The sequence below is a fragment of the Protobothrops mucrosquamatus genome, unplaced genomic scaffold (genome assembly GCF_001527695.2).
Source record: "Protobothrops mucrosquamatus isolate PMUCROS unplaced genomic scaffold, P.Mucros_1.0 scaffold243, whole genome shotgun sequence".
NCBI classification, from domain to species: domain Eukaryota; kingdom Metazoa; phylum Chordata; class Lepidosauria; order Squamata; family Viperidae; genus Protobothrops; species Protobothrops mucrosquamatus.
This window is the reverse complement of record NW_015386593.1, coordinates 173492-194557: the sequence shown is the minus strand read 5'-3', so window position 1 is coordinate 194557 and position 21066 is coordinate 173492. Positions and strand designations below refer to the sequence as shown.

General features: G+C 35.1%; 1 protein-coding gene across 1 annotated transcript in view; it reads left to right on the top strand.

The window, feature by feature from the left end:
• NEK11 (NIMA related kinase 11) overlaps window positions 1-21066 on the top strand; it is an 87490-nt gene that overhangs the window by 40340 nt on the left and 26084 nt on the right. Inside the window, exons 6-11 of the mRNA XM_015814356.1 lie at window positions 1069-1218; window positions 1310-1388; window positions 2974-3059; window positions 8491-8610; window positions 11003-11096; window positions 11795-11930. Coding sequence (XP_015669842.1) covers window positions 1069-1218; window positions 1310-1388; window positions 2974-3059; window positions 8491-8610; window positions 11003-11096; window positions 11795-11930 — 665 coding nt within the window. The remainder of the gene's footprint in view (window positions 1-1068; window positions 1219-1309; window positions 1389-2973; window positions 3060-8490; window positions 8611-11002; window positions 11097-11794; window positions 11931-21066) is intronic.

Here is a 21066-nt window from a genome sequence, read left to right as displayed (position 1 = left end):
AACTGTCAGGAAGTTTCTCCTTAGTTCTAGGTTGCTTCTCTCCTTGATTAGTTTCCATCCGTTGCTTCTTGTGCTGCCTTCAGGCGCCTTGGAAAATAGCTTGACTCCCTCTTCTTTGTGGCAGCCCCTGAGATATTGGAACACTGCTATCATGTCCCCCCTCGTCCTTCTCTTCGTTAAACTAGACATACCCAATTATGCTCCAACTGGAAATGGTTTACCCAAATATCCTAAGCAAGGCTTGGAGGAAATGTCAGGTTTTCAAAAATTGCTTGTAGATCGGCACATGGGAACCATTCAAAGTTTGTGGGGGTACCATTGCAAAGCATAGATGCAGTGGAACTGATGCAATTAACTAATATTGCTAATTCACAAGTAATCCATGAGCGCTCAAAGTTAACAATGGACCATCCAGAACTATTTACAATTTACAACTGGTTTTGGGAGTTATGATGGCACAGACAAACACAGACACAAACACAGCGATTGGGTGGTTGCATTTGGGTAGTTGGCAAATAGTTCAATTTTACAATCATTTGCAGCATCCCTTGGTCACATGGCTGTGATTTGTGACTTTTTTTTTTACTGATTTCCAATGTGTACTTCTAATTCCTGGCAAAAAAACACCCATTGGGGAAAATGCATTTGCTTAACAACTGCAGTGTTTGCTTAATGACCACTATGTTTACCTAACAGCTGCCATAAAAAATGGTCATAACTATGAACCATGTGATGTAATGTGACTTATGATTGTAATGACTTATGACCATAATTCTGGGCCAATGACCATAACTCAAGGATTATCTGTATTTTTTACAATTTTTCCTGAGATATGAATTTTTATCTTGCTTATGTACTTAGGGTGATCGCAAAGAATCTATTTTATTATTCATTTATCTAAATTTATGCTGGGCATGATTTTATAGTTTGGAGAAAATATATTTTATTTTTGTCTGTAGGGAATTTATCATTTCTTTTCACCAGGATTACAAGATAAGTACAAGCAGTCACTAGACATGCATTTAAAATCACTACTTGTCCTTGAATCATTTTTATCTTGCATTATAGGTCACTTGGATGCATTTTGTATGAGATATGTTGTTTGAATCACGCATTTACTGGTCATAGTTTTTTGTCCATTGTTCTGAAAATTGTAGAGAGCAAAACACCTTCTCTTCCAGACAATTTTCCAAGAGAACTTGATGCTGTCCTGCATAGGTAGGTATGTTTGTTTGGATTTTATTTATTTTTTCTATTATATCTTTTGTTAATGTCAATATTGATTCATTTCATATTGTTAATATTTCAGTATGCTGAATAAAGACCCTTCATTGAGGCCATCAGCTGCAGAGATTTTAAGAAGTTCATACATTGATGATCAGTTACAGGTATTTGGAATGCCTTCGTAGGTGTGCTTAAAAACATAGATTAAAAAGTCATTGTATTATACAAAAGTAAAAACTATAAAATACAGTTATAAATAAGGTTGCTCAGAAATACTGATCAAATTCTTGAAATTATATCTAAAGTCATTGATCTGTAAGATACTTGATTGAATATTTAATGTAGAAGGATCTGTATTATTACAAGATTGATAGAAGTACTATTTTGTTATGAGATCAACTGTATTTTAGCAGTCTGCATTCATATTCTGAAAATTCTACCCCCGAAAAATTAAAACATTTCATTTTAGATGTTCAAAATTTGGTAGAAGTGAAATAAGGGCTATCTACTATTAATAGTTTAAATTTTCAGAAAGTCAGATAGATATCTTTCACACACTCCTACAGACAGAGGAGAGAGCCCCATCCTCAATTTTTTTTTTTAAAAAAAGAACAATTTTAAAATACAGGCACAACTTTTGATCATTTTCCTTTCTGGGGAGTAAAATACTTTGGATTTTGATTCCTGGATTTGAATATTTGGAACATCTCCAGAATCATACTACCATACTTTTGTTTAAAGTTCAGATTAGTATTAAGAAGATAAGTGGTGGAAAGACCCACTTTATATCAATTAAAATTCTGGGAAACAGAATATAATGGCAATTATACACCACACATTTTAAAAACTCCTTTAAAATAATCTAGAAATGCTGTAACAAAAAAAAAACCCCAAAGTGATATTTGCAGAACAGATTGCAATTGACTAGACATAATGGCATTTCTTTTGTATTTCAATCAAGGGCCTTTTTGTCCCCGGTGAAAAATAGGAAAAAAGACTAAAGCAAAACTTATTAGTATTTGCTTTTGTTTCCTAAGACATGTACATGCATATCTGCAAAAGCTCCTAGGCTGCCACTTGCTCTTTAAGCAAGAGTCAAAAGTGTTGAGGACCCCAGATTTTGCACTTTGTCTTTTTTTTTGCCACTTATTCTGTTCTTCCAGAATAAGAAATGGCAATCCATGGAATCAGAAGGGTGCCAAATCCAAGCCTACTCAATCTTCCAGGATTAAGTTGAAACCTATTATTTCCCTCTCCGCCCCAGCCTTCAGATATCAGGACAGGACAGGACATCCACTTGCTTAATTCATCATGGGCAGATTATAAAGCTGGGTTTCGTTAGCATATTGATGACGGATGATTTCACCCAGTGCTCCAGATGTTAAACGGGAGCAGAGAAAGCAATGGACTCTGCTGAACGTTACATATAAAATATCCAGTGTCAGAGGCAGCCTGCCACTCAGTACTATGTGTCAGTACTATGTGTACATAATTTCAGAGGAAAGTCTATTGAGCTACTAATGACTATTAAGTAAAGAGAAATTTGGGCTAGTCAGGCCTTTAGCCTATCTCAGCAGGGATATTCTTTGTAGGTCACCTACCTTGTCCCTTTGCTAAGTGCAGAATCTGCTAGACTTAATGCAATTTATATGAAACATAAAAGGAATTAGCTTTGTAAAAGACCCAGAAGTCATGAAATACTTCCGTATTAAAAAAAAGTAAATTGTTACAATTCCTGTTTTCTGACAGATTATGAAATATAAGCACACAAATGTGATTACAAAGGATTGGATGTTTAATTCTCAGGAAGAAGCTGATCATATAATAAGTGCTGTGTGAGTATGGGATTCTTGAACTTTACAAAAGCAAAGCAAATCAAATCAAATCAAAACCAAATAAAAGAGAAATTCATTTCCATGAATAGTTCTTAATCTGTAAATAATAATAATAATAATAATAATAATAATAATAATAATTAATAATTAATAATTAATAATAATAATAATAATAGACAAAATACCAAATCCAGTCTGAACATCTGGCAGACTGTAGCAGACTGTGCAATGATCCATCATAATAATAATAATAATAATAATAATAATAATAATAATAATAATAATAATAATAATAATAATAATAATAATAATAATAATAATAATAATAATAATAATAATAAAAAGTTGGAAGGGACCTTGGAGGTCATCTAGTTCAACCCCCTGTTCAGGCAGGAAACCCTATACCATTTCAGACAAATGGCTGTCCAGTCTCTTCTTAAAAACTTCCAGTGTTGGAGCATTCACCACTTCTGGAGGCAGGTTGTTCCACTGGTTAATTGTTCTAACTGTTCTAACTTCTCCTTAGTTCTAAGTTGCTTCTCTCCTTGATTAGTTTCCATCCGTTGCTTCTTGTCCTGTCTTCAGGCGCTTTGGAGAATAGCTTGACTCCCTCTTCTTTGTGGCAGCCACTGAGATATTGGAACACTGCTATCATGTCCCCCCTCGTCCTTCTCTTCATTAAACTAGACATACCCAATTCCAGCAGCCTTTCCTTATATGCTTTAGCCTCCAGTCCCCTAATCATCTTTGTTGCTCTTCTCTGTACTCTTTCTAGAGTCTCAACATCTTTTTTACGTCGTGGTGACCAAAACTGGATGCAGTATTCCAAGTGTGGCCTTACCAAGGCATTGTAAAGTGGTATTAATACTTCACGTGATCTTCACGATATCTGTTGCTGCTTCCTTCAAGAAAATTCTTTACAGAAATTTCAGGCATTAACAAGGCCATCAATTAATTTGCAATAACTGACATATATTTCTATATTAATATAAACTGTATGTTCTATTTGCATTATTTATGCATTAAACTAATTTGAATACTATTAAAAGCAGGGCTTTTTTTCTCATAGAACGCCCAGAACGGAGTTCCGGCACCTTTTTGGGATGGAACCTTGTAGGATAGGCAAGGCGGGTTGTATGACGTGTGTGAGTTCCAGCACCTTTTTTTTTTTTTTTAAGAAAAAAAGCACTGATTAAAAGTATCAAAATACAATTGAATAATAATTAATAAAGTAATTAAACTCATATCCCTTTGAGTTTTACTTGGATCTGGAATTGTGTTTTCTTCTAATCCTAGTTTACTTCCATTCCATTAATTATCAATTACTGCTTGATTCTGCAGTGCAATCATTTCTTTTTTAGCTTCCTTGCTTTTTGGAAGCAACATCTTCAGTGTTAATATGTTACACTTTTCTTTCAAGATAGGTGTATATCACTGAGAATCTGACCATAGTATTATTTGGTTTGCTAATAAGTAGCAAACAAGCAAAAGTTTCACTTTAGCGGCAAGTTAGCTGACCTTTATAGTGTACTTCTGTTCTAGTCTTTTGCTTGCTTTCATCTCTAACATTAACCCTAACCCTAACCCTTATTTTCTATTGTTTGCTGCCAAATTACAGTATATATTATCTCTTTATTTATCAATCTTGGCAAATTTAAGATGTGGGAACTTCAATTCCCAGAATTCCCAATATGACTGGCTGGGAATTCTGAGATCTGAAGTTCACAAACTTCAGATCTCAGTTTCCAAGCTTGACAAACATTGTAATATAGAATCCCTCTCTCTTTCCAACCCTGATGTTTTAAATGCAACAACATTTAATCTGATCAGAATTTAGGTACTATTGTAGCAATTCTAAATCATTAAATCCAATAGTATTGTCATAGAGATTTGGCTACTACAAGAATTGCTGTAGAGCTAAATAATTTATTTTTTCCTATTTTGAAAAGGCAATTTACATCAAGTAAATATGGCATCACAGAACTAGCAGAGATTCCTTAGCCTATCTATTCCAGTTTTCTGATGGATACATAAGCATTTAGGATGTAGCAACAGGAAGCACCTGCATGTTACTGCTTCTTTAAGACGTCTTTAAACAAGTATTTTCCTGGGCCCATATGGCCACTGTATGAATAAAAGTGAAACAATGGCTTCTTTAAGGGACAGTCAACAGATAGAGAGTGCTGATCTTAGACTTGAAGGACTCTTGACCACTTTGATGTTAAGTATTCCATATCACTGTTGGATTACTAGTTTTCAGGATAGCCAGAACAATCTCTACTCAATAAGAATTGTATATCAATTGCAACTTTGTGGAAATATCAGTTTATACTATAGATGTATCAATTTTGGATCATGAACTGCCATTCTCAAGAATGAATGTTATAATCCCCAAATAACAAAAGTCCTCAGAATCTCTTTGAAATCTAGCCATGTCAGTTCAGTCAGGGAGTCTGCTGTGCATCAGGATGGCTGATTCACTAACAGGATCTTCATTGTCTCCTGATTATCCAGATCAATGTGTATATCTTTAATGAGTAAAGTCCATTACAGGGAATCAGAAAATGTAGATAATTTGTGAGCTGTTGCAACAGGTTTACAGCTCCATTATATGGAATAACAGATGTATTTATTTATTAAACAAATATATATGACCAACTAACTGAAACACAGATGATAGTAGGTGAGTGTAGTGACATCCTGCTAGGCTTGCCTATTAATATCAGCTAACCTCTTATCTATTAGAAAAGTATGTTTTGTTTTCTGAATCTAGGACAAATTGCAATTCAATAGGACTAGCATTACAGTCCTCAACCAAGTTCTTTGGATTTCATACGTAAAAAAGGGGAGAAAGGATTTATTATACCTGAATGAATCTGTTCTCTCTGGGCAAATCTACCTTTCCTTTTCTATTGTATCTTCTTTGCCTCACAAAATGACAAAAGCAAACACAAAGGAGGAAACTTTTTTTTCCTTATGATTCATTGAACAATAGAAATTCTAAGTCTTAAACACATGGCCATAATCTCTCTAATTTCAGTCTATCTTTTAATAATCCTCAAAACAGATGTAGGCTTGGGGTCTATCAAGAGCTATGGCTGCATTCTCACTTCAGCCCTCTTCCTCATTCCACCAATTCTTGAGAGATAATAGTTAAATGTATCTCCGACCAGCACTTCCAAGCTTCTACCTTTAGATAGTTCAAAGCAGTTCCTATCCATATAGACAAAGAAAGCTTTGTTCCTGTTACTCACAACCATGAACAATAGCCCATGAGGGGTCTTTGTTGCTTTCTGAGCTTGCTTATTTTCTTGCAGACATTTCATTACCCAAATTAGGTAACATCAATGCTAATAAGGAGTGGGGTTTCCTCTCAGTTTATATTCGAGTGACTGGTCCTATCTGTGTTGGTGGGGATAGTCTTAGAGACTCTTTGCTTGGGCTGTTTACTGTTTGTTTGGCAGTTTCTGGATTAGGGTATTTACTTGATTGTTGGTCTGATGTTAATCTTGAGGTTAATCTATGCTCCTCTGGGTGCTAATTGGTGGTGTAGGGGTGCTTAAGTCTTTTTGTTCACTTTTTTGATTTGCTGATTGTTTCTTTTGCATAGTCTATAGATATTATTTATGTCTATTTGTCCATTGATGACTAACTTGTCAGAGTGTCAGATTTCTAAAAATTCCCTAGTGTTTTTGGACTTGGCTTGGTTTAGGATGATCATAGTTTACCAATTGAAACTATGGTCAAGTCTGTCCAAAGAGTTTTCATCATGATTTCTAACCGCTTCTTGATTTTCATGAATGCATTCTGCCAGTTTTTTGCCTATTTGTCCTTCTTAGTGATTGTTGCAGTCATTACACTATATGTTGTAGATTATTCTTGTTTTTCCTTCTGGAGCTGCTGGGTCTTTTGGTTTGCTTAGGATCTTTTGAAGAGTTTTGGTTAGCTTGTGTGCTACACTGATTCCATGTGGTTTTATTAGTTGGTGCTTTCTGAGATGTTGTTGTATGTCAGTGTTATTCTTTTTAGGGCACAATAAGCAACCCAACACAAAGGACTGGTTTTTCAATGTAAGATTATCTGGCATCTCAAATCTTGATTCTTAATATCTCGTAACATCTTTACTATATAGCTCAAAGCAATTAATATAATGGTCCAGTGTACACTTCATAGTCAATAGTCTTCTGTTTAAACTGCAAAGCTAGAATCTTTATGATACATTGGATAATGAGGTCAAAAAAAGGTAATGTCATCAGTATGGTTTTTCATTTCTTATGTAATTATTAAAGCTTCAAGGGTACCCCTTTGTTCTTTTTTGTTTTTTAAAAAAATTAATATCAGTCATGTCAAATGAAATGAGTTCAAAGTTCTTGATTTACATAATTTAATTATAAATGAAGTAAAGTATTAAAAATTAATACAATTAGAGTCTTCCTTTTGTTAATGTATCATGCATCTTAATTGTATCTTTTCATTTGTTGGCAGTTCTACTACTCTGTAGATAATTAGAACTCTATTATAAACAAGTATGTTTAAGCACAGTAAACAAACTATATGAATAAATTGACGGTTCAGCACTTCTTCTTTTTTTAAAAAAATGAATATTTTTTTTAAAATTGGTACTTTTATGATTTAATTTTGTGACAATAAATTCAGTTCATTTTAAATGTGTTGATTCTCAATAATACTAATGAGACTAATTCAAACCATTACTAACTTGCTCCTTTGATGTCAAGTCATTCAGTCTGTCTCCAACCATAACAACAAACTGGAGAGAACCAATTCCATCTCACAGGGTTGTTGTTGTGGGGAAGATAGGAGAAAAGAGTATTAAGTATGTGTGTGAGTATGAGAGAGAGGGGAGGGAGGGAGGGGGAGAGAGATGATAAGATAAATTATTTTTGGTTTATTCAAAACAATTGTGATCTGTTTAATTTTACCAACAAGCACTTAAATCCAACAAAAATATATAACATTCAGAGTGATAAAATTTATTAATTCTAATAGAATTCTAAAACCTTTTGGAGATCATGGAGCCTGCAATCTCACACACTTATACTGGAGTGAGGCTTATGATACAATACAATACAGTACAATATATTGTAATATAATACATACCTTTACTTTTTTTTCTTGATAGAGCAGGAGGCTGTGCTTTTGTTATGGACCTGGAGTTAAACTCGCATTCCATATAACAATTTGTGTTAGATGGAAAAATTCTGGAAAATCTTCCGGGGGAGGTGGGACAGAGATTTTTTGTTGTTGTTGTTGTATGTGAATTTCCTTTAACACATGACATAAGGTATATTTTTGTGAATTTTTGAATTTCCTTTAAGACATGACATAAACTTCTCTTTCCAGCTTGATATCACTAATTGCCTTCTTGCTTCTAATTTTCTATTTCAATTGTATTATTTTTTCTGAATTTTAGACAGAAAAAGGTACATCTCCATACTCTGAGGGCCATATCTGAAGTGCAGAAAATGACACCACGTGAACGGATGCGATTGCGGAAATTAAATTTAGCTGATCAAACAGCACAAAAGCTAAAGTAAGTAAACACTTATTTATAATTTTATCAAAAGCATTTATAATCCGAAAGTGATGATTTGTTATACTCAACCATTATATTTCCCTCTTGTAAATTTTATATATAGTATCTTTTGCTTTCTAATTCTGAAAAAGGAACCTAACAGAGAAGTTATTTATTACAGTATTCTCGTCCTTTGGGTCCCTCAGATACTGATATAATTAGTGGAATAACTATTTAGTTGCTTTCAGAATACTTTTTTCATCACTGTTAACACTTGTTTGGACAGCTGTTATGACTACACAATATGCAGTTTTCTGTCTGTTTGGTTGTATAGATATTTCAAAGCCCTATAAATGGGAGAAATAGGGCAAAAATAACAACTTGCAAAATAGTAAAATATATAGAATTTGTGTGTATTTATGATTAAAGCCAATTTTATTAGAACTACAGATATGTCACAATTATTTTAAATTTGAATAATGTAGTATTTAATTTAGACCAAATTATAAATTGATACCAAGTTGCCTTTAACGTGATCCAAAATTCAGTTAATGCGAGACTAGGGTTTTGAAAGAAAAATCAGGTTCGGTTCCAAGCTGGAAATAAGACACTGGAAATAAAATGGAGGCTGCTTAGGAAAGAAGGTTTCTGTTTATTGATGATGAGCAGAATCAACAACAGTATGTAGTTCAGGGACAGCTGACAAAATTGCTGAGTGAGTGGATGGATCTTTATGGGGCTCTGAGACTTTGAAGTGGAAATGTTTCTGGGTTGTGCAATGAGGTGGGTTTTTGTGTCTTTTGCTAGTCTGAAGAGAGTGTTAATCCTTTTATGTCCTAAAGATCATGTCCTGTCCTTAGATTTTGGGTAGGGGAATGTAAATTCTTAATCCTATCAGCTGTGGGGGCTGAAGGAATTTTGTTTATGAATACGTTGGCCCAGTCTTTCTTAATAGGTACAAAATATCCATCTCTAAAGACTTGAGGCTTCTGCTTGAGGCTATTAAAAAGATTCTGGCTACTTTCTGCCTTTGTTAAGATTTTTTTTCTCCATTTCTCCTTTGGGGAAAATATTCTATCCTGCCTATTTTTAATATTAAGAATAAAGAATATTTTAATCTGGGGGGGAGGCTTCCTACAAAGGCATGTGCAATTGAAGCTAGTGAATGCACAGTTGCAGTTGACAATTTAGACAAGTTTAAAAAAGAAGAGTCTCATTTTTGCATTAGAACAGATATGTCAAAACAAGACCCATGGCCCGCATCCGGCCCACGATTGGCCGATATTTGGCCCATGGGGATGTCCTGGAGATGGTGAGGGACTGGCCCCTGCCACCTTGGCTCCGGCCCCACCCAGCCTGGCAGCCCCCAAGGCATGCGCACAGGAGGCGGTGAGTGCACTGAGGTTGACGTTGTCCGGCAGCAGGGAATGTGTAGTCTGCTGTGAATACCAGGCTAGCCCTACAGCAGCAGCACTGTGGTAGCACTGGCAGCATGAGAGTCTGGGCAAGTAATGCGGATCACCAGACATGCCTACTCCATCCCATCTCTTTTTGGTTGGAGAGCAGGTCACCACTGGTCATCTCCTCAGCCCCCTCATGGGTCTTGCCCTTGGCCCGTGGGTGGAGTGCATTCCCCTTGTGCACCATTAGGCCACTGCCCAGAGCTGCAGGCCCGTCCAACACGAAGGAAGCAAAGCGGTCGGCTAGGACAAGGGTCTCCAACCTTGACAACTTTACAACTTATGGACTTCAACTCCCAGAATTCCTCAGCCAACTGTTCTTTGCAGCTATGCTGGCTAAGGAATTCTGGGAGTTGAAGTCCACCAGTTATAAAGTTGTCAAGGTTGGAGACTCCTGGGCTAGGAAGCCCCAAGTAGAGGTGGTAGAGCATGCCCAGGGCCAGCAGGCAAAAGGCTACCCCAAATGGAGAAAGCTGGATTCCCATCGGCGCCATGGCTGCTCAGCCCCAGTAGAGATGGAGAATCACGCAATCTTGGCTGGGCCTGGGCAGCCATTGCACCGATGGGGATCTGGCTTTCCCCACTTGGGATGGCCTTTTGCTTGCTGGGCATGGGTATGCTCTACCATCTCTACTCAAGCTTCCTAGCCGGCTGCTTCATCTTCTTTGTGCTGGGCAGGCTTGTAGCTCCGGTTGGCGGCCTAATGGACCTACGTGAGCTGCTGGTGGTGCTGGCCCGAGGCGGGACCAAGGTGTGTCGGGTGCCTGAGGGGAACAGGCTCCACGCACGGGCCAAGAACAAGTCATTCTGCTAGATTTCAGAATTAACAGATCAATGTATTTATATTTCTTTGTCATGCCAATTTACATTCCATTCTTGCACAATAAATGTTTTTTAAAAATCATTTGAAATGCTACAATTTGCAATTGATACCAGTATTCTCCTTTCAGACAGTTGGCTGAAGAAAAATATCAAGAAAATCTTAAAAGAATGCAAGAACTTAGATCCCGTAATTTTCACCAAATTAATATAGATGTACTTCATGTAAGTACTGATTCTACCTTTTTCATTTTCTAAAAATTTACAGTGAATTTCTATAGTATTTTATCTTATTCATAGTATGGATAGTTGATATAGTGGAGAAAGTAGTAATTAATCTTGTATATGTGAGTTTTCAAAAAACATTTAAGAGTATAAATTATAGTACTCTTTAGTTCTTAGTTTATAAAAGCACTATATACTTTAAACTCATTTATGAAAGTAGTTAGAACAAATTAATTTAAAACTAACTGAAAATGAATTATGTTTATGCATATTATATCTCAATTTAATGAATATAATAAAGCCAATATTCTAAATTATTTTGGGATCACTTTATTTATAATTTATTATTTTGCACAAGTGAAACCTACTATATGTGGCTAACATTATTTGTTAATTATACTAATTTAGTTTTTCCAAAACAGTGTGCTTCCTCCTATAAAAATTCTCATTTTCTCCTAAGATGTTCCTAAGAAAATATTATATTAATCCAATTCCAATAACATGATTTGATATGACATAAATAGTTTTGCTGGTTTTGGGGTTCCATTAGCTTTATGTATTTAAAAAACTCATAAGAATTTTTTTTTAACAAAGCCATTCTTCATAGAAAATCCCATTGGTTCTAGTCAGAATATATTAAGTAAGTTATGGCCAAATTATGATCCTACTTTTGTCTTTTTTTAATTGCTTTAAATAAGGAAACTGATCAAGACCGTTCAGAACACATTAAATCCCAGCCTGTCATTGCACTGGACTATTTTTCCATAGGATGCAGTAACCAAAGGGACAGTGATACAGTAGCCAGACTGCATGAATCTGATCCAACAGAGCATGGTAAGAACTATAAGTATATATTATCATTTCTCTGTCTCATTAAAATATTATGAGATGCAACTAACTTTTGTAAGGAAAATAAGTCAAATTTTAAGTATCTAAGAAAAATGAAACAATTGTTCTAAAATAACTAGATCCATATGCATTTTCTATGAGAAATAATTCATCTTATGTGTATACTGAGTATATTTTTCATAGTGCTGGAGGTCTGAAGCAGTCAATCCATTAAAGATCAATAGGACACCCATAGATTTCCAGTTGATAACTGTCCAGAAAGGAGTCAGTCTATGAAGTTAACTAGTGCATACTATATCTATTGCTTCAATGCTGGACTGCAACTCCTTTTGCATAAATTAAACAGTAGAAAGAAAATTCTATAGGCTATTAAGAAACGTTGTTAAAAACTAGGCTAAGTCTAAGACACTTTGCTGGGCAAACATTTAACTGACATTGTGTTCTGTTTTAAAACTTTCAATCTAATATGAGAGAAGTTAACAATTTTTTGCTTGTTGGGGCCACATTTAACTTTTGGGATCTTCTGAGAGTTGCAGAAAGTTGGGCAATTTTGCAAAGTGGCAAAGGCTGCATTATAAACATGGAAAGGGTTGACATCAGATTTTGCAGGCATAGGACTTTGGAGCTTACTTTGTTTTCAAATTGGTTTAGGACTTAAAACATACACTTTGTGTTTCCTTTATCAAAATGTTTGGGAGGCAAATATTTAGGCATGATTAGAAAAGGGTCTAGAAACGATCTTTTTTAAATAACTCATCATTGACAATATGGTTTTCTGATGGGATAAACTTGAAGGAGTGATATTTACTTATCAAGAGCAAATATTCAGGCTGAATTCCACATTTCTTAATCAGACATAAACTAATGTTGAACCCAGCTGAATAAATGGATACAGAGAAGAAATCAGAGGTAGATCAACCTCAAAAAGTTGACACCAAAGAAGAAGATGTGGCTGAGATGTTCATACAGGAACTTGCTATTTTATCTAAAATAGAGATTAAGACTATTAGAAAAGGGTCTAGAAACCACAAAGGACTTCAAGAACTGCAACACTTGTGAATGCAGTGTATCCAACTCTCTCCTAGTTTATCCTTACAATATTGCATTACAATGATCACTTTATGAAAATATAGCGTGTGTTTGCTGCTATGTGTTTCTTTTATGTGAAAGTTATATACAGGTAATCACTTTGTGTAGCTTTCAAATGCTGCAAGGAAAATCTATAGCTGTTATTTGATTGAGGAATTTATTGTGTGCTTTATGTTAATCTAAAGTTTATGATGTATTTAATAGTTTTGTGATACTTTTATAAAATCTGGAGGATAACAAATGAAGCTGTATTACCTAATTCATCTGAGAAGTATTAGCCTTCCTTGACTGATAATGCCTATGTGTCCTAAAATACTAAGCAACTGTTCCCAAAACAAATATTGAATAGGCAGGCATAAGAGTAAATGAAGTGGAAAAATGTTCTCCAGAAAGCAGTTAATTCAGGAGTGTGCTTTGATAACTTTGTTCAAAACCAGACTTCAACATGGCTCTTGCTAAACCAAATCATGAACTACACCTGATCAAGTGTACATCAAAATTTAATTGAGATATAAATGCTTTTGGCCATATCACATTGTTTCCAGTAGACTACTTAAGTAAATATTCATGCTGATTGGAGTATAGGGATCAAAATCAATGAACACTTAGGACCCAAGGAGAAAAAAATGCAAATAAATAGGAACATGAAACTTGAGTAATATTCAAGTTCTGTCTGATTTTGGCTGTTTTCCCACAAAACTGGGCAAGAGGTAATATAAACATAGAGGCAATAAGTATCTTCTGTGATTGTCTCCAGGTTTGAGAAATGTTCTATTAGAGTTAGGTTAATTGTGCAAATTCTTGAAAAGAAATGCTTCAGAAACTAGTGTTTCTGTAGCTGCTACTCAAGCCTAGAAAAAAAAGTATCTGCTTTAAGAGTTTGAACAGAATGCTCCATATTTGTTTCTATGCATTTTGAAATACTACTGTGGAATATATTTGCACAGCACTATAATTTAGCTTACAGTAGGTGCAGAATATTAGGTAGATTTTTTTTACTGTAGCATAAACGTATTATTTCTAACCAAATAAATATTTCTCTTCCAACAAGAAATAAAAGGCGTCATTTGATCACACAGCCTAGAACTTGCTCAAACCCAATGATTTATTATTATTGGATTTGGCTCTTCCTTCTATCCCCTACCTAACATTTTCCCTCAAAGTATATTTGCATTCCATCTCTCTTTAATATGACTCACTTTTGTTCTTGAGAGGAAATATAAGAGGTCAGGGTCAAAAACTAAACTGACAGGAACAAATCAGCAAATATGCAAAATGATGCATATACCACCCAAGGCTGCCTAAAATGAAAGAAATAATTTATTAAGTGCAGATGAATATATGCTAATAGAAAATGTAATGAGACTATTTATATTAACTGAGGATCATTTCTTACTATATCAGGCAGCTGTGTTATGGAGATTTATTCTTTTCAGAAAATTCCCAAACAATTTTAACTCCCCTCGGACTGAAACCAAGGCAAACCATGACTGCAGAATCCAACTGTTAAGTTATCTACTGCTAAGCAAGAGTGCTTTGCAGCTGCCAGCAAACCTTGACATGCTGTCATTTCTATTCACTTCAGTAGCTTAGTGCATATATTGTCCACAAATCAACATCCAGGCTCAGCACAGAATTCAGAAGCTAGCCTAAAGCAAGAATAAAATGAGCATTTACAGTTGTTCAAAGAAAGTGTCTTGATTTATTAATTCATAGATAACTTAATAAAATTCAAGTATCAAATGCCTTTAGTTTGTATTTTACCTGCAAAAGTGGATGAGTGGCAGTTGGAACCATACTTAGGGAGTGCTCCAAATGCAATTCCTTTACAATGCATTGAAGACTGAGTTAGGAGACATTTAGCATTCATGATTGCATAAGCACCTGGAATACCCATTTTTCTTTTTAAAAAATGGTTTATTTAGGGTTGGGAGGAGGAGTTTGGCAACAGATAGTAGAACAACTTGCAACAAATTCCATTTTGCTTTAAGGCAGGAGAAGGAGTAATTTCCTGCTACACATCTTGATACATGATATTCTTTGATTGGGCTTTTATACTGTTTTAGTGTAATCACAATCAGTTGCTGACACATTTTTAATCCTATTCTCTTTTGTGAAGTCCTGGGTGTTCCTGCGCTTGGTTGTATTCTTGCAGATGTCTCATTACCAAAATAGGTAACATCATTAGGAGCACCTCACAATTCAACCCTGGGCTATAAATATTTCCTTCTGTTGATTTTCTCTTTTGTGAAAGTAAAATCAAGAAATGAAGGGAGAATTCTCTGTGGCCATTCAAGCTGTCAATTAGATTAAAATACATTAATACCACGTATCTCTGAAAATAACACCTGTCTTATTTTATTTTTATTTTTATTTTGCCTCCAAAAGAGGCACCAAGTCTTATTTTCGGGGGATGCTTTTTCCACTCACCTCGCGGTAACAACCCCGTCCAGCCTGCCCACTTCTGTGGCTGAAGGAGCACCTTCATTCTGCAGCTGAGATGGAGCACTGGCCTGCATTTTGCAGTCAGAGGCCTTCTGGAAAGGCCTCTGCAGCCGAGAACGGAGCTACGGATTAAATCCATAGCTTGGTTCTCAGCTCCAGAGGCCTTCTGGAAAGGCCTCTGACTGCAAATTGCAGGTTGGAGCTCCATTTTCAGCTGCAGAATGAAACTGTTTCTTCGGCCACAGAAGAAGTGGGCCAGCGAGGCAAGTGTCGATCCATGGAAGGCCTGGCTGCAATGGTAATCTCCATCCCCCACCCCTGCCCTAGCTTGATTTTTAAGCATGCACCTCGTCCCAAAACTAGGGCTTATTTTTGGGGTAGCGCTTATATTAAGCCAACCCCTCAAAATCAAACTAGGGCTTCTTTTTGTGGTAGGTCTTACTTTGAGGGAAACACAGTATTGGCATTATGGGGTGGGAGAAAAGGTCCTTAGTAAACTTAAGATTTTTACTCATCATATCCAATTTGTGCTCATGTAACCTTTTTCTCTCTGATGAACAAGGCTTTAGTTCCTTGCCTAAGAGAGTATATGATAAATCCTATTCCAGCTAGCAGCTGTTCTTTAAGGCAGATCAAATGCTATTTAGATATTCTTTGAAAATGTTCAAGGAACTTCCAAGAGGGAAGAGCAAAACTCAGCAACTACTTGCTTTTCTGAGAACAAATATGAAAAAGACTGCTCTATACTCTCACATCTATTCTTGAGCAAAGTTTAAGAGGAAGGGAAGATTTAACATGGTTTTGTTCACTTTCCTGTATATTCACTGAGTACTTTAAAAAATCCACCACATATTAATACAGTTCCCCTATTATTAAGAGGTTGAATCTGTTATTTTTAGAATGGTCATACCACACCTGTGTTTCAATAGATATGAAATAAGGAGGGCAAGTGTATTACCACTGTTCTTATAGGTAATGTTTTAGGGGTAAACAAAAGTAAATTAAAATAAAAATCTAACAATTTAATTTTTGAACTCCTTAAATGATCTTTTTTAAAGGATTTTTGAACTCCTCAATCTCAAAAAGTTGATACCAAAGAAGAAGATGTGGCTGAGATGTTCATGCAGGAACTTGCTATTTTATCTAATAGATTAAATCTATTACCTAGAATATTAATGGGGCAAATGCCCCATCTAAGCGTAAAAAACTATTTCATTACCTAAGGAAACACAATGTCAATATAACTTGCCTTCAAGAAATACATATCAAGAAACGAAATAAGAAATAGGAGGAATTATATCTTGGACTTGTAATATATATAAAACCCCAATTTAAACCTAAGTTACTTTTATTAGATGAATATGGTAGATTTATAGTAGTAGAAATTGAACATAATGGAATAAAATCAATAGTAGTAAGACTTTATGTGCCAAATGATGATAAAAGTAAATGAATATCTTATGGATCAATTACTATCCTTTTCCTATGAAAATTGGCTTATTCTGGGGGATTTGAATGACTTCCCTAGTTTTGGATAGAACATCTATGAAAGGGATTAAATCCTCCCAGGGTAAATTATCAAAGACTTTTTAAAAAAATGATGGACAACTTAGCATTAATAGATTTGTGGAGGCAACGAAATGACTCTGCTAGAGAATATACTTTTTTTTCAGAGAGACATAAATCCCTTTCAAGGATTGATATGATATGGACTTCTAAAAACCTTGCAAATACAAATTCTAAAAGTTGACATTTTATTTAAATCTTTTTCTGACTATAATCCAGTTCTTTTGGTATTTAGAAAAAAGATGATTAAATGAATCTGTTTTGCAAAGGGAGATGATTGTAAAGGACTGTAAAAAGAAATTAAATGAATATTTTCATAATTTAGGTAAAGGGACAAATTTAATGACTGTTTGGGATGCTAGTAAAGCAGTTTTGAGGTATTATTTTATAAAATATAATCACCTAGAGAAGAAAAAATCCCAGGAAAAGATGCAAAAGATATTGGATGAAATTAGACACAAATAAATTGAATTGCAAAAGACACTTACGGACTCTAAAATTTTCCATCAAATCAAACTATTACAGCAACAGTTATCTATGTTAACAGTTCAAGAAATAGAAATAAAACTGAATTATGTGAAGCAAAGACATTTTGAGTTTGCAAATAAACCAGGAAGATGGTTGGCATATAAACTAAGAAAGGAAAGGGAAAAGAGAATGATCAAGAAAATTTGTGAAGGCAACAATGTAATAACAGATAATAAGCTTATTAGAAAGTCTTCTCATAATTTTTATTCCAATTTGTATAAAAAGCAGAAGTTAAATATGTCTAAAATAGATGAATATTTATTAACAGTTGCCTAAACTCTCACAAACTCAGAGACAACTTATGAATGATCCAGTAACTACCTTTGAAATATCAAAAGCTATTAAAAAATGAAATCAGGTAAAGCTCCAGATCTAAATGGCCTTACAAGCCAATATTATAAATGCTTCGAAGATGAACTTCTTCAGCTACTAAAGGATATAATGAACGATATATTGCATGGGGGAAAGATACAAATGTGGAAAGAAGCCAATATTGTGTTATTACCGAAGGAAGACCAAGATGTTAAGAAGATAGAGAATTACAGACCAAACTCATTATTAAACAAAGGCTATAAACTTTTTTACTGCAGTTTTGCAGAAAGATTAAAGAAGGTTTTACAGGCATATATTCATGAAGATAATCTGGCTTTCTGCCAAAAAGACAGTTAAAGGACAACAAGAGGACTGTTTTGAATGTTATTGAATATTTACAATAGCAAAATGAAAAATAGGCAGCTTTAATATTCTTAGATGCAGAGAAGGCCTTTGACCATCTAAACTGGGCTTTTATGCTTAAGGTTCTGGAAGAAATGGACTTTGGAGAGAATTTTATTCAAGGAGCTAAAGCTGATTATATGTCACAGCAAGCAAAAATTGTTATTAATTGTGATTTAAGCAATTCATGTGTAATTCAAAAGGATATGAGACAAGGATGTCCCTTGCTCCCTTGTTTATTTTGGTGTTGGAAGTTTTGAATAGAGATATCAGGCAAGATGAGAAAATAACAGCTATAAGTATCAAGAAGGACGTTTATAAATTGAGGGCATTTGTTAATGATTTGGTTATATTCTTGCAAGACCCAAAAATAATATAGAATATTTAATGAGGAAATTAAATGAGTTTGGGGTTTTAGCGGGTTTTAAAATAAACAAGCAGAAACCAACAATGCTTATTAAGAATATGATCTCACAAGACTGATATATTGACTAAAAAGTCTGGTTTTAGGGTTGAGAAAAAGGGGAAATATTTGGGGGTCATATTGACAAATACAAACACAAAACTAACTATGTGCCTCTCTGGAATCATATTAAAATAGACTTATTAAGATGGGATAAATTGCATTTATCACTATTGGCTATAATTTCTGTAATTAAGATGAATGTCTTACCAATGATCCTTTTTTTTATTTCAGACGTTACCAATACTTGGAACTGATACTCCATTTAAACCAGGGGTCCCCAACCTACGGTTCACGGCCCAATCCTGGGTCGCCGGCTCATGGCCAACGGGCCGAGGAAATGGCTCGCCGGTGCATGCACCCCCACGGCAGCTAGTGGCCTGTTCGCACATGTGTGCGCATCCGCCCACTCATGCTAGTGCCCATGGCCCCATTTGCATAGGCGTGAATGGTGACGCTAGCACGGGGTAGGTGTGAACGGGGCTGCTAGTGCCACACCTCTGTGCATGGGCCCATGTGCATGCACCAATTTTGAAACTGCTCTTCTTCCCTCCGGTCTGCGAGACCGGAAAGGTTGGAGACCTCTGATTTAAACAATGGCAGATTTCTAAGTTTATACGGCAAGGGGGAAAAAACAAGAATTAGATATAAGCTATTGCAAGATGTTAAGGAAAGAGGGGTCTGGGTTTACCAAATTTAAAACTGTATTTCAATGCTTGTTGTTTGGTCTGGCTAAAAGAGTGGGTGAACCTCCAGAATAAGAGGCTACTTGATTTAGAAGATCATGAATTAATATTTGGATGGCAAGGTTAAAGTAAATGTTGATTTTAACAACCACTTTGTTTGTGCCATTCTAAGAGTTTGGAATAAATACAAAACAAGGTTTTCTATGAAGATGCCTCTTTGGGTGTCCCCTCAGGAAGCTTTTTTCAGAAAAAAAATGGTGGCGAAGCCAGACTAGTGGACATATGGTAAAATAATACCTTTTAATTTTGCTGATCCTATCCTCAAGTCTAAGGAAGAGCTAGAATCAGAAGGACATATCTGCCATTGGTTTACATATTTACAATTGAAATAAAGATTTAAATTAGAGAAAAAGAGTTATGGGTTTGACTTTGTTAAAAATGAATTGGAAATCTTGCTGTGTGATAGTAATGAACATATTATTGCTAAGGGCCATAAAACATTTGTAAATTTGAATTTGGAAAGTGAATATATAAAGCATTGCATGATTCAGTGGGTAAGGAACTTTGGATATAATGTAAAGCTTGAACAATGGGACAATATGTGGACAAAACGTTTAAAACTTACACTAAATTACAATTTAAAAAAAATTATAGATGCATCATTGGTATTTAATATCAGATAAGTTATCAAGAATATATAAAAGTACTTCAAATGAATTTTGAAAATGCAAATGTAAAAAAGATTTTTATCATTTATGGTGGACATGTGATAAAGCAAAGAAATATTGGAGTAGAATTCATATTCTAATACAGGAGATTCTTAAAGTGAATATAAAGATAAACCCAGAAACTTTTCTTTGGGGTTTAATGAAAAAAAGACTTGGAATTTTTTTTGGGAACATTGGTGTTATATATGTTAACGGCAACAAGATTATTTTACGCACAAAAATGGAAGGATACCTTAATTCCCATAATGGACGATTGGCTGCAAAAGATAATGGAGTTAGCAGAGATGGCTAAATTGACTGCTTTGATAAAAGAAAAAAACACAGTTACTTTTGTTTCTACTTGGAAACCGCTTCTGGATTTTGTGCTTGAGGTGGAAAAAGATGGAACTTTGATTTTGGGTTTTACCAATTAGATAGATTTGTTGTTATAGAAATAGCCAGGGCTTTTTTTCTCATAGAACGCCCAGAACGGAGTTCCGGCACCTTTTTTGGATGGAACCTTGTAGGATAGGCAAGGCAGATTGTATGACATTTGTGAGTTCCAGCATTATTCTATTATATAAAACTAAAAAGGTGAGGTTTGATGTTACTATCTTATTCTACTGCATCAAAGGGAGTCGGAAGTCAACGCCTTTTCTTCCCCCCTTCTTATATATATATGAGTGCTTTTTGAACACCCTGTCAGCCTAAATGTGGGAGAGACAGAAGTCTTTTGCCTGCATCAGCTCAATCCAGAGCCATCCACAGGCAGCAGTCGCTTAACTGCGACATCATATGTGTTTTTCAAAATTTGGATTGCTAACAAAGAATTAAGGGAGTACTGAGATAGCTATTTCTAACCTTATTTGGTTTTCATCAGTCAGACATACCCTTCCGAGATTCGAACCTGGGCTGTCTGCATG